The 18,130-nt window shown below is 30.0% G+C and overlaps 2 protein-coding genes across 4 annotated transcripts; one reads left to right on the top strand and one right to left on the bottom strand.

Annotated features, from left to right (window-relative positions):
• Positions 1-1,368: 1,368 nt before the first annotated feature.
• On the top strand, positions 1,369-5,535 carry LOC101263791 (65-kDa microtubule-associated protein 1-like). Its single transcript, XM_004251857.5, has 10 exons — positions 1,369-1,522; positions 1,881-1,967; positions 2,278-2,481; positions 2,603-2,851; positions 2,949-3,164; positions 3,628-3,783; positions 3,871-4,182; positions 4,553-4,640; positions 4,891-5,039; positions 5,126-5,535. The coding sequence occupies exons 2-10, from the start codon at positions 1,902-1,904 to the stop codon at positions 5,387-5,389; spliced, it is 1,704 nt and encodes a 567-aa protein (XP_004251905.1). The 5' UTR covers positions 1,369-1,522; positions 1,881-1,901; the 3' UTR covers positions 5,390-5,535.
• Positions 5,536-9,514: 3,979 nt separating this feature from the next.
• On the bottom strand, positions 9,515-17,473 carry LOC101268451 (indole-3-acetate O-methyltransferase 1-like). Of its 3 annotated transcripts, XM_069292471.1 has the most exons (6): positions 17,459-17,473; positions 16,977-17,031; positions 13,725-13,831; positions 13,206-13,628; positions 11,148-11,423; positions 9,515-9,931 (listed from the first exon to the last, which is right to left on the bottom strand). In XM_069292471.1, exons 2-6 carry the CDS (start codon positions 17,014-17,016, stop codon positions 9,578-9,580), a joined length of 1,200 nt encoding a protein of 399 aa, XP_069148572.1. In that variant the 5' UTR covers positions 17,017-17,031; positions 17,459-17,473; the 3' UTR covers positions 9,515-9,577. The 3 variants fall into 3 exon arrangements, with proteins under 3 accessions (XP_069148572.1, XP_004251920.2, XP_069148573.1); XM_004251872.5 differs by lacking the exon at positions 17,459-17,473 and having other exon boundaries at positions 16,977-17,218; XM_069292472.1 differs by lacking the exon at positions 17,459-17,473 and having other exon boundaries at positions 13,725-13,793; positions 16,977-17,216.
• Between the last annotated feature and the right edge of the window lie 657 nt (positions 17,474-18,130).

Genomic DNA, 18,130 nt, shown 5'->3' on the forward strand with positions numbered 1-18,130 from the left:
CTTGCAAAATATAATAAGAAAATAAATATACTTAATGATAAAGTAAATTATAAATATAGTATAAAATAATTTCTTAATTTCACAAAATAAATTAATATTTTAAAAAATTTAAAATAATATAGTGAACAACTATTATTGAACGGAGAAAGTTATAAAACATATTTATTTTTAATACATAAGAAACAAGAAATGATATTTTTCTTGTATTTACTATGTAAGTGATAAATAAATCTTATTCTTCCTTTTTTTTTTTTCTTTTTAGTACTTAATGCCTTTTCTAATTTGACACTAATTTAATTTAATTTTCTTGTTACGACATATATAAGATATTAATTTAAAATATTTTATAGGCACACAAAGATTATTTGCATATTTAAGACGATAAATTTGAAATAATTTCTATCTATCTAAAATTCCATGAAGATCAATCAAATAAATTTTTAAAGTAAAATGGAGAGAATAATATTTTTATTATTAATTAAGCTAACACCATCACTTTCTAGAGCTCCACCCCAACTATAATAAAAAATTATTTTCCCTAATAAAAATCTATAGCCGTATGGAATAATACAATTATATAGTAGTGGCTTAATTTTGCCTGGTTATAGGACCATAAATTTTAATTATAGGATAATAATATAACATAACTAATTAGTATCTTAAGTTGTTCAATCAATCATAAGCTCATGCAGCCAATGTGTCATTAGTTTTATTTTTTAGTAGTAAGGACACTAAAATTTTTAAGAATCACTTGATCTGTGGATAGCATTATTTCAAAATTATTTTTTGATATCAATTTATTTTATCTGAGAGTGAGATAAAATATTAGAATTCAAAATTGAGATTAAAATTATATTTTATTTAATTAAAATATAAAAGAATAATTTAAATTTTAAATATCTCATTTTTTCGTTAATGAAATAATATTGGAGACGGTATATATGAGTCCTTTGATAGCTAGTAAGAGGTAGTTTATCGGTGTAGTATAAGTTATACAATATTTAATAGTTAGTTAAAAAATAAGTTATTCATTTATAAAATTGATGAATGTTTGATTTGCAATTCAGAAACCTTATAATTAATACATATATGATAGTTGATTATAATTAAAAAAAATTAAAACTTGTATAATTAATATTCAAATTACTAATACTTTAAAGTGATTTTAACGAGTTATCAAACGATATTGAAGTGTCTTATGTAAGAGAGTTCGAAGTCAAAAATCAGAAAGATGAAAATGTTATGTGATACGTTGTGAACGACATTAATTAAAGAGGAAAATGACGGAACTAGGCCATTTTAAACAAAGTAAAATGACAGTGTCATGTTGGTAAATAAATCCATAAGAAGTGGCAAAAGATTATCTCTGAGTCATTTACATTTCCGTCTTCCAATATATCCTTTTCACTGTCACTCACTCACACTTGTTTCTGCTCGATGATTTTACACAAATTCTGATAACAGTTGTGATAGTCAAGCAGATCTGTCCGCCATATTCTCCCAGCTAAACCCTACTTTCTCTGTAAGCATTTCTGTTTTTTTTTCGACTAGTAATGGAGGCATTTGTACTATTTTGCTCTTATTTTTTCTGTATATAATATAACGGATCATGTTGGAATTTCGTCACTGCATTTTTTAATACATGTCAAATCTGGTTAACGAATTGTTATGTTCAATCACTTCGTTTGTGCGCATAAGGAGAAGATTCAATTGTAGTAGCACTTTTTCTGCTTTTCAATTTCGTCAATTATTCACACAGGAAAATGATTATTATTATTATTATGTTGTAGTGCGAGTTTCATTGTTTATTTGAAACGATATATGGTTTGTGTTTTGAAATTTAGCTTGGTTTTGTATGTATAAGTTAATGTCTGTTTCAGGTTTGATCGGAGTAACTGAAGATGGCAGCAGTGGATGCTGATCAAAATGGAGAAACAAGTTGTAGTTTTCTACTACAGCAGTTGCAGGCAATTTCTATTATTGTTCATGTTGAATTTATAGTTTAACAAAAAAAATCATGTATTAGTTGTAAGAGCAATGCCGTATTATTAATCTAGTTTGCTCGGGTTATTCCAAAATGTTGACCGGAAGTACTATCTATTTTGCTCGGATTATTCCAAAATTTTGACCGGAAGTGGTATCTATTTTGCTCGTATTATTTCAAAATGTTGACCGGAAGTAGTGCAGCGACATTTTTGGAGAGTTGGAGCAGTATTGTTGTTAATAGTATAATGAGTGATGGTTAAATAGGTTTTATTTTTTTTTCTGAAAATGCAGCAAATTTGGGATGAGGTTGGTGAAACTGATGAAGATCGAGATAAGATGCTTCTTCAGATAGACCAGGAGTGCTTGGATGTTTACAATAGAAAAGTTGACCAAGCAGTGAAATCGCGGGATCACCTTCTTCAGGCTTTAGCAGATGCCAAAGTTGAATTCTCCAGGCTGCTATCAGCTCTTGGACAGAAAACATATGATGGAATTGTGAGTGACGGAATTTCAGATTGGCTATGGATAGGCGGAACTATTTAACATTATTTGCTGAAAGTCATTAGACTGTTACCTTTTCTAATATTTGAATTTTTTTGGGGGGGGTTGTTTGCAGCCTGAGAAGAAATTAGGATCAATCAAGGAACAACTTGCAGCTATAGCACCGGCACTGGAAAAACTGTGGAAACAGAAAGATGAAAGGGTAATAAAGTTCTTGGATGTACAATCACAAATCAAGAAGATTAGCAGCGAGATTGCAGGGAGTAGTGAGCAAGTAGAGACTCCTAAAGTAGATGAGTCTGATTTGTCTCTTAAAAAGCTGGATGAGTTTCATGCACAGCTTCAAGATCTTCAAAAAGAAAAGGTTTAGCCATCTTTTAGTCGATTTATTCCTTTACAACTGTTAAACTAGTTTCGCCTCCAATGAGCTACTCATCGTACATCCTTGTTTAACATCGCAGAGTGAGAGACTGCACAAAGTCCTTAAATTCGTGAGCGCAATACATGATCTATGTGCTGTTCTCGGCATTGACTTCTTTAGTACTGCCACTGAAGTTCACCCAAGCCTGAACGATTCTACTGGTGTACAATCGAAAAGTATAAGCAATGACACACTATCAAGTCTGGCTAGAACTGTCTTAGCACTAGAGGAAGATAAGAAGCAAAGATTGCAGAAGGTAAAAGTCCTTGTTGTTTTAAGTTGGTCCTTTCACTTAGCCCAACACTTCATACCAAGTGAGGATGTACAGTCAATAATGGAGATATGTTGAAATACCTACAAGTCATGTCAATTTTTTTTCGACTGTAGGTGGATCCTTAAGTACCTTGCTGTATATGGAATCTCTTGTCCATCCTCTGTACATGAAAGGAAATTTTCTCCTCTGAATTGTTTAATCATTATTAGCTTCTCATAGTTCAGTTAACTTTTGACATTGGAATTGCTTGCGATTGCTAATTTGCTTCTCTGTATTGTTTTCACTATAATTTGGAAAATCACATCAAGATGGAATTTAACTAAGGCCTTCGGCTGTGTGTAATTAGTATTCTCTTGCGTCTAGATATAAGTGTTTTGGCCAGTCCTCCATTTCTTTGAAACACTCTCTCTAACTTTAACCCCCCCCCCCCCCCCCCCCGGTGCAGCTCCAAGAACTTGCAACTCAACTGATTGATTTATGGAATTTGATGGATACAACCGAAGAAGAACAGAGCTTGTTTGACCATGTCACCTGCAATAAATCGGCTTCAGTTGATGAAGTGTCCATTCCTGGAGCTCTTGCTCTTGATCTGATTGAACAGGTATTAGGAGATTATATGCGTTTTGAAATTTATTTTTGAGCATTTATGGTAGCTTGTCGGCAATTGACTTAGCTTGCTCTCTTTCAGGCTGAAGTTGAAGTTGAAAGACTTGATCAGCTAAAAGCTAGCAGGATGAAGGAGATTGCTTTCAAAAAGCAGGCAGTGCTTGAAGAGATTTTCGTTTGTTCCCACATAGAGATTGACTCTGAGGCTTCTCAACACAAAATTATGGCACTTATTGATTCTGGGAATATTCAGCCTGCGGAGTTACTTGCGGACATGGATAACCAGATCGTAAAAGCAAAAGAGGAGGCTGAAAGCAGGAAAGAAATATTGGATAAAGTTGAGAAATGGATGGCAGCTTGTGAAGAAGAGAGCTGGCTTGAAGACTACAACAGGGTAAATATATCTCGTCTTGTTCATGCCATCTGTTTATGCAATATGAGATGAATTAAACTTGATTATAGTAATTGCAAGTTTCATAGAAAATTTAGTTCTTGTGGGAGCAATAGTGAAAATAGGCTTATTATGCACTCATATAGATAACCAATCATCCGCCTGAAATCGATGCGTCTATTTCTGGCTTCATCTGTACAATCTTTAAAATTTAAAAGTGATAATGCGAGTTGCTATAATAATCTGATTCAGGCTGGTATGATTTTGGAATTTTGTTAAAATGTGGTTTGCATGCTCCCCGTTCATCAAAACACGTTAGAGGTGTCCCTCCCGATATTATGATATTAACAAGTCATCATTTATGGTGAAACAGGATCAGAACCGGTATAATGCAAGCAGAGGTGCACACTTAAATTTGAAGAGGGCTGAAAAGGCTCGGATATTGGTTGGCAAAATTCCAGGTAATGCCAAATGGTGATACATATCCTTGTGTAGTGGTGTGCATTATTTGGACTATACCGAAAAGCCAAACCAATTTAAGTTTACATAATTATTCATACAAATTGCTGAGTCCGAAAATATTACCCATTAATTTGTAATGTTGATCATTGCTGGCAGAAGATTTCCCTGTTAATTGCCCCTGTTAATTGCCTAGTGACATGAACCTTAGCCCCGGGATTATAATACTAATTGACAATGTTGACTACGTAGCTCTTGTGGATTCCTTGACTACCAAAACAAGAGCATGGGAACAAGATTGCGACACCACATTCACATATGATGGTGTTCCACTTCTTTCCATGCTAGATGAATATATGATGCTCAGGCACGATAGAGAAGAAGAGAAACGAAGGTTGAGGGTAAGCAAATCATATTATAGGCGTATGATCAAATTTTTACTATATAAGGGGCTTGTTATTACGAGAATTCTATTGGTGTCGTGCAGGACCAGAAAAAGTTCCATGAGCAGATCAAAGAACAAGAAACACCATTTGGATCAACACCAATCCCTTCTCGACCCCTCGGTACAAAGAAGGTGGTGGGTCCACGAGCAAACGGGTCAGGTAACAGAAGGCTGTCTCTTAACTCACATCAAAATGGTTCCAGGCCGTCAACAACTAAAGACGGGAGGAGAGACCACTCGAGAACGGTTGCTCCTGTAAACTATGTAGCTATTTCAAAAGATGAACATATTCCCAGCACACCATAGTAACTACTGAATTAGGGACATATGTGCAGTATCCTCTGTTGTGATTAGTATCACGGATCATGTAGCAGATAAATATTTCTCTGAGCGTAGAGACCGATTAGCTGTTTGTGTTATATAGTGGTAATATTAGAAATTCCTTTGAATCATTTGCATTTGTCTGAGTTCTGCATCGACATTGTTTCACCACTTGTAGCAAATGTGATTAGCTATTGCCACTGGAACAAACAAACTAAAACATTCATTGTCAAAATTAGAAGTGTATCTAGGTCCATCCAACTTAGATAAGGAAATTAGATTATTTTTTTTGAAACAATAGGTACATAATATATTTTATACAAGTGTAAGCAGAAGTGTATCCAGGTTCATTTGAAAAGTAGGTTTATACTTCAACATTTTTTCACACGCTTTAAAAATTCTTTATAAGTTTTAATTTTGAGAAGAGTATTCATTCGCATAAACATTAGACTTCATCTTTTAGACGGATTCCAGTACTTCTAATAGGAATTTACCTCATACCTAGTTTAGTAATAGTAGTTGGTTTCTCAGTAAATATTTCAACGTCAAGATTTAGGTCTGTTTACATTAATATGAGAAGTTGAATCTATTAAAAATCATACTAGATGCAAAGTGCTAGTGAAAAACAAGTATTGATGATAATTCAGTAATGCTTTGAATTATAAACTTAAACATACTTTACATTCAGAAATAGTGTATGTACTCTTAATTAAATGCATGATGGTAAGCCTCTTTTGGGAGAGACATCAAATACAACATTAAACACAATCATATTTAAGAAAGAACATTATTTGATAATCATTCATGTGTCAATAAATAATATATTTAATTCTTTGAATATATAAATAAAACTAATAACACATCTAAATTATCAATTCAATGTTCAATAATTATTAAAAATACGTAATCAAACTTTGGCCTATCCAAATATGTCTTACAATCACGAACTTCAATTTACCTATAGATTCATTTACAAGCATAAGAATTATGGATAATTGAATACAAACATATTCATCATAAAAATTAATTATTCATATAGATTCAATCACTTTGGTCATGATTAGCAAATTACTTATTCTATAGATTAAATCACTTTAATGATTAACAAATCACTTATAGAATGTAAAACATAAACTATCTAATTGAAAAATATTAGAATCACGAAACTTAATGATCTTCACAAACAATTAATAACATTACTTTGATCAAGAAAAAGTTGAGTTATCATTACGTAGAAATAGATTGATGTGTAGTAATGAAGTCATAGTGAATTATTTGAGTTAATAACTTTGATGATGGTTACTCAACTATCAATTGTTTACACAGAAAGTCTTTTAACTTTCATTTTCAATTCAAAAGTCACTTAACTATGGTTTTTTTACACAGAAAGTCACTCGACTTTCATTTTCATCAAAAGTCACTTAACTATGACTTCTTTGCACAGAAAGTCACTCAACATATTTAATTGTTTTTCATTAAAATTTAGTGACATGAAATTTAATTATTAACCAAAAAAAAATCAAATATATATCCATTTAATGACCCTTTCCATTTAACCCGACCCGCTAAAAAAATATAATATTGATGGTTTAAATGGAGCGGGTCATTAAATGGATATATACTTGATTCTTAAAATTTTGGTTAATAATTAAAATTTCATGTCCACTAAATTTTATTGAAAAAACAATTAAATAGGTTGAATAACTTTCTGTGCAAAGAAGTCATAGTTGAGTGACTTTTGAGATGAAAATGAAAGTTGAGCGACTTTCTGTGCAAAAAAATTATAGTCGAGTGACTTTTGAGTTGAAAATGAAAGTTAAGTGACATTCTGTGAAAACAATTGATAGTTGAGTGATCATCAAAGCTATTAACTCTGAATTATTTATAGTAACAATATAATTTCACAAATGTAAACACAACATGATAGAAGGAGAACTGGCGTCCATATGAGTCCGTTTAACTCCAGAGATGCATAATTTTATATGAGATATCGACCGATATAAGTTCAAACTACAATCATTTTCGGATTGATCAACTCACAGCTTGAATCCATTTCAGTTCTCTAAAGTTGACATCAATTTTCACTTATATACCTAAGTATACTTTGTTTATTTTAAACATCTTTCACTTAGACACCTTAAGTATACTTTGTTTATTTTAAATATTTCAAGTAGAGGTCCACGATGTGTAATACACTTACGAATGACATGACATGATGACTAATTAAAAGTTGACATGTGACGTTTGAGTATAAAAAATAATAATTTAAAAAGAAATGATTAAAAATCAACTAATTTTTCAACAAAAATAAATAAAATTACCTATTTTCTACTTCCCACCCTACCCCTACCCCATCTGCCTCCCCAACCCTACAACTATTTTTTGGTTGTTCTTCCAATTTTTTTTTTTAAATCATTAGAATTTTTTTTATGTGAATTTGATTTTGGAAATCATATGACATTTTTCTTCTATTTTTTTGATTTTTTTTTTGTTCTAAAATAACTTTTTAGGATTAGTGTGAAGATTTTTAAAAAATTGTTCGTATAAACGTTTTTAGAATTAGTGTGATCATTCTTTTATTTTATTTTTTCATATTTTTGTAAGGTTTTTTTATCATGATTTTTTGTGGTAGAGGGTGAAATAAGTGGTAGGGCTAAAAAGTAAAGAAGAAGAAGAATTTTTTTTTAAGAATCCAAAAAAAGAAAATCCCTCACGCGCTCAAGATAAGTGCAACACACACAGTATGTCAAGTCAACAATATATATCAAAATAACATAATAAAATTTAACATGAGATATCTAAAATAAACAAAAGTTAATTAAAATATATAAATAATAATTGATATCAACTTTAGAATACTATACCGATCAATTCCGCGTAACTCACAAGGACTCTCAACCACATGAATGACAATTGAATCATGTAAATAGGGGTCATCGAGTGGGGTCATACGATGGAGAAGACGTTCATTTAGGGATAGGCTATAAAAAAACATTTCATTTCACACGTTATTTTGAATCATAAAAGCTACTCCCTCTTCCCGATTAATATTATTTACTTTTTTTTTAGTCTGCTTCCGTTCCCGTCTGTTAAAAAAAGAATGTGTGTATATATATATATAACAATTTAACTTTTAAATATTTATTTTATTCTTGATTATATGATTTATAACTATACAAATTTCTATCATTTTAGATCACATTTTTCAACTTTTTTTTCTTAAACTCTGTATTAAGTCAAATGATCTCACGTAAATTAGAACGCAATGAGTATTTTTTTTTGTGTCCTTGAACAATGCAACAACTTTAATGGTTACCAATTTAGGGGTGAACATATGGAGTACTCATACAAAAGGAAAGAAAAAAATTAGACATGACAAAAAGGTTAGGTACAAAGAGTATATACCCTACAAATTACAATTATCCATAGACATCTATACTCCGACAAAATTATATTCGACCAATAAAGTAATTGAGATGAAGTTAAATTAACTAAATAACTTTATTTTACTATATGCTTGGACCAAGGGGACATAAAAAATTCAAAATCATCATTTAACAACCAAACTAACAGTAGTAATAATGTCATACTAAAAAAAGGGAAATCAGACAAGAATAACAAACATATATAGAATTGACTTCTCTTTCTTGCTTCTCCACTTTTGACCCTACACCCTTTTGCCTTTTTTTTTTCTTCACCTTTTGTTTTTGGTTGAGGTCCAAGAAGGAATGACCATTATACCCTTTGTTTATTAGCTCTGGTTTAGTTATGTGATGTTGTTTGATTTGATATGAAATTTAAGAAAGAAAGAATGATGTTTGAAATCTGAAATAAGTCGCAGATGTTTACGTAGCATTTGGGATGCAATTGAAACTTTTTTTTTCTTCACCTTTTGTTTTTGGTTGAGGTTGAAGAGGAAAGACGATTATACCCTTTGCTCATAAATATATATATCTTATGTTTCAATATATGTGATATAGTTTGATTAGTTATGGAGTTTAAGAAATAACGATTTGTAAAACTTATGATCTATAAGTGGTAATTAAATGTTTAAGCAACATTTGGGATATTGAAATATTGAGTTGAGGAGTAATTTGTCAAGTCTAAACACAAGTTCAACTTTCACAAACTTCATTTCAAGTACTTCAACTAAATATTGTCCAAAACACAAAACTACACAAGAGAAAGGGAAGCAACTATATGAAAAAACTGAAGTTTTTCAATGAGCTCTTTTGCATGGCGTGCAGCTCGGCGCTCAACTCTGGTGAACAGCTCGTCCCCGAGTTGTTCACCTATGTGGGCGTCGACAAGGACGCCACTAACACTTCTGCAGCTGATGGCTAAGGCTCGTCCGACTTCAGCTGCATCGTCGGGGTGGTTGACAACTAGAGGACTCCCTCCCCTAAAAACTTGAAGGTTGTTGATAGTGAATGAGCCATTGGCTTCAACCACTTCCTTAAAATCTTGTATACTTGGTGCATACACTGGGATGTTAAAGTTGTCCCTCTTTTCACTTGTAATTAGACCCTATCATTCAAAACAAATGTTCAATAAACCTTTGAGAAATGAATAACATATTCAATATATCTTTCTCCATTCATGTGATATAGTATGACTAGTATGAAATTTAAGACAAAAAGAAAATTTTTTAAATTTGTGGTCTAAAATAAGTTATAAATATTTGTATGACAATAAGTCTTCACTAAGGGATAAAAATGAACATCTTATAACCAAAACATTACAAAATATATAAATGTATTATTCTTTTTTGACTGATAAAAAGAAAAGTGAACCGTATAAATTGGGATAAAGAGAGCATACATAATAAAGATTGTTTGTTACTACTACTCTCTTTATTTCAATTTATACAAATCATTCTCCTTTTTGATCAGTCTTTAAAAGAATACTACATTTTTATATTTAATATTAAATTTGATTTTAAAATATATTTTATCCTTAGTGAAATAATTTATAGCCACATAAATATCAATAACTTATTCTAGATCACAAGTTTCTAAAAATCTTTTCTTCTCTTTCTTAAATTTTGTACTAAATCAAACTATATTTCATAAATTAAATTGAAAAAAATATTATTTATTTGATGTAAGAATTACAAGAAGTTAATACTCCACTAGGCCTAAAAAACAATGATAAGAAAAATAAATCATGAGTTTACAACTATTCATTGAAATGGCTACATGCTTAGTCACAATCCAACTTTGTTTGTTTTGTCAACAAGATGCACTTACTCTAGATGGATGTTGACCCTTGAATTTTATTGCTCAAGGTGCTTGCTAAAGAATCAATTGGCAGATACTCTGATTGTGACTCTCAAGAGTACTAGTCTAAAATTGTCCCAAAAATACCAACTTTTTCCACAAAAAGTAAAAAGACAAGAAGGCAATAACAAAATGTACTATTTCCTCGTTTCCAATTTATATAATGTAATTTGACTAGATACAAAATTTTAAGAAAAAAAAATTGTTGATACTTAATGCTATAATCTATAGTCGTAGTTTTTTGTGTGACTACAAATAATCTGTTAAGGATAAAATAATCATTTAACTACATGATCATTTTATGAGACTGACTAAAATGAAAGTATGTCATATAAATGAAACAAAGAAAGTATACGTTATATGCTTGATACGTATAAACTACTCATATCGAATCCTCTAAAACTGAATTAAGTGTTAGAGGTCTCGATACATAAATAACTGTTAAAAGGTTCCAAGCAACATACCTCTTGGACAAGATCATCCCAAGCATCTTGAAAATGAGTCCCAAAAAGAAGTCCAGCCCCACCTTGGTCTATTGGATCCATAGAGGTCCTTCCTAAGCAAACTAAAAACATGGAACCACCTCTCTTCATTTCTTTAGACCTTGCACAAAGGAAATTTGCCAAATCACTTTGAAATTGCTTTTTGTAGGCCTTGGTTGTGCTCTCATTTGCACCATGGATGTATATCCTTCCTTTGTTGTATGCAACATTTTGCTTATCCAACACTACATCCGGCACCTATCAAATTTCAAACACAACTTATATTATTTCTTGAAGATATACTTATAACTTACTATTCTCTTCGTCCCATTTTATAGAAAGGTGTTACAATATTTCAAGAGACAATTTGAAGATCAAAATCAAAAACTGAAAGTCAAAAGTCAAAAGTCAAAAGCACAAATCTATCCGTTTTTGACTTTTGACCAATTTTTTTTATACTTCTTGTGTCCATTTTTATTTGTTATGTTACTCATTTTAAAAGTTAATTAGATTGCATTCATTCTATATTTTTAACAAAAAATTTAAATATTTAAAAATTATACAAAAAGTATTATATATTTCTATTTTTTGCATATCAATATATGATGAAAAAAATTACATCTGAAATGTTAGTCAAATTATTATCGTTTGACCTTAAAAAAAAGAAACTATGACAATTAAAAATGGACGAACTGTCCACTTTAAATTGAGTTAGTTTCTTTTTAGAGTTAAATTACAAGAACTTTGACTAACTTTTTACGATATATTTTTTTATTGATAGACAAAAAACTGCAATTTATAATAATGTTTTTCGCATAATTTTTGAATATCTAATTTTTTATTTAAAATATCAAATTAATATAACCTAAATTAATTTAAAAAATTAATATCTTTTAAGCCTAAAACCAGACACTTTTCAAATTAAAAAGTACTTAAAAAATATACATAAAATAAAGTCAATTTAAACACTTTTTTTAGCCAGTAGTGGTTTTGACAAAACTAGGGGCCATAAATTTTTGTTTTTTGACCTTATCAAATAAAATAAAGTAGTTAGATATTTATATAAACCATATAAAATTCATTAATTTGTTTTCCTTTTAACGGTAAATCATCCTCGGGATTAGCAAATATCACCATTATTTCCGCATTTCTCTATATCTATTTTTCCATGCTACGTAACTATACACTTATAATAAAATATTATTTTTATAACTGACCATCACTTTAATGACATACTACTTTTTGACTTCTGTTTAGGAAAATATTATATGTTGTCTCAAATATTAGTTTTAATAATACACACAAAATAAGAAATTATTTATTATGTCTTCTTTTTTCCTTTTGAGAGTTTTACCAAAATACAAAACCAATTTAAATTATGTACACTATCAAGTTAGTTACCTTTTTTTTCTACCAAACATAACAACCACTACTTATCAAAGAGATTTACGTGAAGTTAGTTACTATTTTATATACGTTAAATATTTAATTAAGAAATTTAATCATTGATCATTAAAGAACAAAAAAGAAAGAATTTCAAATTTACAAGATTTAATTAATAAATTCAATTATTGATAATTAAAGAACACAAAAGAAAGAATTTTAAATTTTCAAAATACGCTATTTATTTTTGTTACGATACTTTTTCATGTTCCCTTATCTTGCTGACTAAATGTGAATATACTATTATCCCGGTATCATAAACTACATCGTGAGGCAAAAATTAAATTTACACTAACAAGTTGAAATACACAAAATTATTACAGAAAATTTGACTAGAAAATTAAAAAAATCATAGGTTTTTTTTTTTTTTTAAAATAAATTGATATTTTTTCATTTTTTTAAAACTAAAATGTACTAAAGTTAAAAATGTCTAAAAAGGTAAAATAACTTCATTCTCGTGACCTAATTTTCTGGCCAAAAAGATTTTTTCAAATATTATTGAAGGCATACTAAAGTGAGTTTCATAATTTCAAAAAAATTATATGATATTAAAATAAAAGAAATTGTGTGTTTTTTGTTTGAAGCAGAAAAACTAACCTGAGAAAGCCAGTGCAATGAAAAAGCTGAGTAGAAAACGTCAATGGATCTCGCCGGGAATAGTCGCCGGTAAAATGAACCTGGAACTCCGGCAGCAAAATACGAGCGGTGGCTATTGGAAGCTAAACATTCCTCCATCCCATTATTAGCCAGCGGAGGCAACAGCTGAAACAGTGTGTTGAAATCATTTGACGGAAGGTCACAGAAAAACGCGGAAAATTCTGGAATTTGTTGATCTGCCTTTTCGAATCTCTTCCTCATGTGTTCAACAATCACGTCGATGATGTAAACAGTGTTGCTTCCACAAGAACATCCTAAATCCACTATCACGAAGGGGATGTCGTCGTTATCAGATGAACGAATCAGCTGCACTCCGTCAAGGGTTTCTTTCAATAAATGCAGCATTGATCGAGCATGTTGTCCCTGTATAAGAATCGCCAAAATAATGTTATTTTTAAATAATTATTGTGTTATTTCTGAAATTCAAACAGTGTTATATAAATCGATCGATTAATAAACCTGGGCTTGAGAATTGTTGACATAGCTAGCTTCACCTTTGCCTCCTTTCATGCTAAGCATTCTCTCAAGCTTCAAATTGGATACCACAACATTGTCTTTGTTATCACCTAATGTAGCCATATTTGCATACAAAATATACTTTTTTTTTATTGTTAGTACTACAACAAGAGGAAGTAATAATAATACTATGGTATGGTTATATATGTTTGAGAATTATAAAAATGAACAAATGCAAGTAGGCTATATATAGAGTTTAGAAAAGCTAAAGAAGGGATTTTATCATTTTTCTAGTGGTTAGGATACATACTCATGAAAGATATATGCTTTTGACAGAATCTAAACCATAAAAGTAGAAAAAAAATAAAAATTTAAAGATGAATAATAAATTTATTATTTTAATTAAGGGGGGTGGGTAGAGAGCATAGAAAGAGGATATGGGCTTCACATGTAAATAAAAATAAAAATAAAACCAAACAAGGCCCAAGATTGACGCCGTAATTACATAATTATATTGAATATCTACGCAAAAATTCTGTTAATTAAAGAGTCAAAGAGATCTAAAGGGATTAGGAAATGATCATTCAACTTTTTGTCCCTTCATTTATTCGATTATTATGCTTAATCTCAACAATAAACTCCTAAATCTCATTTCCACCAATTATTATTATATCTGTTTGACTTCAGTTAGAGGTGAATTTAAAATTTAAAATTTTTGAGTGAAAAGAAAATATTATTCAACTTTCAAATAGAAGTGTATGGATCCGCTTCACCTAGGTATTGTTATTTTTCAGGGGTGGAGTTAGAAATTACGGTACAAATTCAGTTGAAATAAGTAATTTTTGTTTAAATAATGTATTCGTATAAAGAAGTTTGTTAAATATGTACACATATATTAAGGGGTCGTTTGGTAGCTAGAAAAGAAATAAGTTATCCATGTATTGATTTTTGTTTAACTTATACGACGTTCGCTAGATAGATTGGAAATAAATTATTAATGTATAAAATTACTATGACAATTTAGTTAAAGATTTTAGAAACATGCATAACTAATACATGTACTCTTATAAGTTATGAGGGAATCTAAGTATTATTTACGTAGGACAAGAAGTTGAATAACTAATATATGCACAAAATATTGATACATAGGTTCACTCATAACAAATCCCTACATTATTATTATCTTCATAAACCTAATCAGCTACCAAATGATCAGAGGCGGACACACCTTCGTGGGGTGCACGTAAATCCGTTAGCTTCTAAAAAAAGCATCTATATATATGTATATCTGTCTCAAAAAATAGGATATAATTAACAATAAACTCATAAAAAGCATAAGAGTATTATTGTGTTGCTGGTACAAGCTAGAAGATTCACTCACAAGACCTAGGTTTGAATTCAGCTAGCTAGATTGTTTATTTCACTATTTTTATTTTAAGTTTAGATCATATTTGAGCTAAAGTAATATTGGTGCACCAAAGTCTTCAAACTCTAGATTCACCTTTATTAATTCTAATGTACATGACATAATCAGACAATGGAAGTAATTAGTAAAATCAATTTAGCTACAGAAACCCTCTAATCACATTTGACTATAACCGTTTATCCGTTAACATAATCATTAGAGAAATGAAAAGTTATATAATAATACTTTATTATAAAATAAATAAAGCCCCTTTGAAAATCATATAAAGCAGCAGACTAGAATATATGTCGATTAGGGTAAACCTAACACAAAAAATATTTTTGTATTTGTCTATAAGCAACTACCAAAATGAGGCGAACTAGAAGACTTTGGGTGCACCAATATTATGTTAGCTTAAATATGAAATTTAAAATTAAAATAATATAAATAAACACTTTAACTGAATTCAGACTTAAGTTTCACGGATGGATCCTCTAGTTTGTACCGATAGAATAATGACATCCTATGCTTTTTATGAATGCACTACTAATGATATCCTAATTTCTGACAGTTTCTTAACATAGATATGCATATATATAAATGATATTTTTCGAAGTCACCGAATGTACGTGCACCCCACCTAAGAGCGGTGGGTCCCCTCTGCCAAAATGTAGTGTATATACACTAAATCATTAAGGTATATAACAATTTAAAATTCCTAAATAGTATAGATTATGTGTGTTTGTTACTAGTTAAGTATAAACTTTTAGTTCCTATTGATAATGGCAAATCATGAACTAGTAATATTTGTAATTAATACACCTAAACCGTGATTTGATATTCCAAATACGATTTAATTTTCTAATTTATGTGTGTTTGTCGTATCTAATTTGGATGTTGACATTTAGTCTACTAGAGGAACTAAGATTAACTGAAAATTAAGTGATAATTAATAGTGTTTCACCTAATTAAGTGTCATCTTTCCAAAAGTCATGGTCCATTTTGTCCCAAGCTATAGGGTCTTATAACTCTAGGTGGCTAAAAAATCTTGTTATATCTTATTAGGTCAAAAGAAATACTAAAAATTAAATTATATGTCTGTGTTGTTGAGACTTTACTAGAAGGGGGAAAAAGTTGACACTGAAAAAATCGATTATTATTGATTTATTTTGATAAGGTGAAAAATCAAATCAAATCGATCTATGTAAACTTCTAATCCTTGGAATTAAATTTTATAATGGGGACCACTTTCCTTTATAGTAGATTAATTAAGACTATGTAATGAATTTCACATACCGTCAGATTAGGTTTTGGCCATAGCTAAATGCTAATCCACACTCTAAAAGGGATTAGATGTAAAAGTTAGCTCAAATAAAGAGGAATTATCTAAGTCATATATATAAGGAGTGTTGAGATTTTTTTTCTGATCTGACGTGGGACATTCTTATCCTTCCACCATACACCGTCAATGAACCTGACTTTCATACTATAAAAAAAATTACGACCTAAATCACTTAAAAAAAAGAACTAGTTAAAAAGGATATTGATTGCTGGAGTCATGAGATCTTGTCCCAAACTAATGTGGGACATTCTAACCCCTCCCCCCCGCCCACACCAACCATACACCGTTTGGACTACTGAATCTAACTCTAATACTATAAGTTTAAATTTTAAGTCAAATTAAACTATTTAAAAAATAAAAATCGATCGAATCATGTGATCTTAATTATTCCGATTTAATGTGGGACATTCTCATCACATACAAGATGGTTAACTAAAAACAATGATGCATACATAACAATATAATTTAATTTTCATGGAAGATTTTATGAAAGAGAGTATATTCTTACTTGTTGATTGTGGAGAATTAACTCCTCCTCCTGCCATCATAGTAGTTTTTTCACTCTGTGTTTGGACTTCCATCAATACTAGATAAAACCAAATATGCACTAGACCTTACTTTGAGCTAAACTCATTTTTTAAAATAAAATAAAAATAAGTGGACCTAATACTATGAAAATTTAATTTTAAACCAAACTCACTTAAACAAAAAACTGCCTCAAAAAGGGGTAGATTGACCGAATCATGAGATCTTATCCTAATTCATTGTAATACAATATTCTCATCACATACAATATGGTTATACAAAAATAACGATGTACATATAGCAATAAATCTAAAAAAAAAAAGATTGACCGAGTTATGAGATCTTATCCCGATTTAATGTGAGACATATCATCAGATATAAGATAGTTATACAAAAATAATGATGTACACATAGTAATACAATTTAATTTCAAGGATGATTTTACTAAAGAGAGTATTAACTTACATGTTAATTGTTGAGAAAATGACTCCTCCTTCCGATACAAGCGCCATCATAGTAGTTTCTTCACTTTTCGTTTGAACTTCCATTAGTACTAGATTAAAGTAAATATTTACTAGACCTTATTTCAAGAAAAAAAAAATGTAGAATGTGTATAAATGAATGATAACACACCCTTATTTATACCCAAAAAAAATAAAAATTGGCAAGTTATAATTGGTCAAATTTGATTAATTGTCCATGTACCATTCATTTTTGTTAATAATATAAATGTAAAAATTTGGTCATTTACTTACACTAGATATATAGACCATGTTGCAAGAGCTTAATTAAGGAATATAATTTAATTTGGCCAGATCATTACACATTTTGTTTTACTAATAATATAAATGTAAATTTGGTCATTTACTTATACTAGATATATAGACCATGTTGCAAGAGCTTAATTAAGGAATATAATTTAATTTGGCCATATCATTAGACATTTTTTTTAATAATATAAATGTAAAATTTGGTGATTTACTTAATTAGATATATAGAACATGTTGCAAGAGCTTAATTAAGGAATATAATTTAATTTGGCCAGATCATAACACATTTTGTTTTACTAATAATAAAAATGTAAATTTGGTCATTTACTTATACTAGATGACCATGTTGCAAGAGCTTAATTAAGGA

This window comes from Solanum lycopersicum, chromosome 12, assembly GCF_036512215.1.
Source record: "Solanum lycopersicum chromosome 12, SLM_r2.1".
Classification (NCBI taxonomy): Eukaryota; Viridiplantae; Streptophyta; class Magnoliopsida; order Solanales; family Solanaceae; genus Solanum; species Solanum lycopersicum.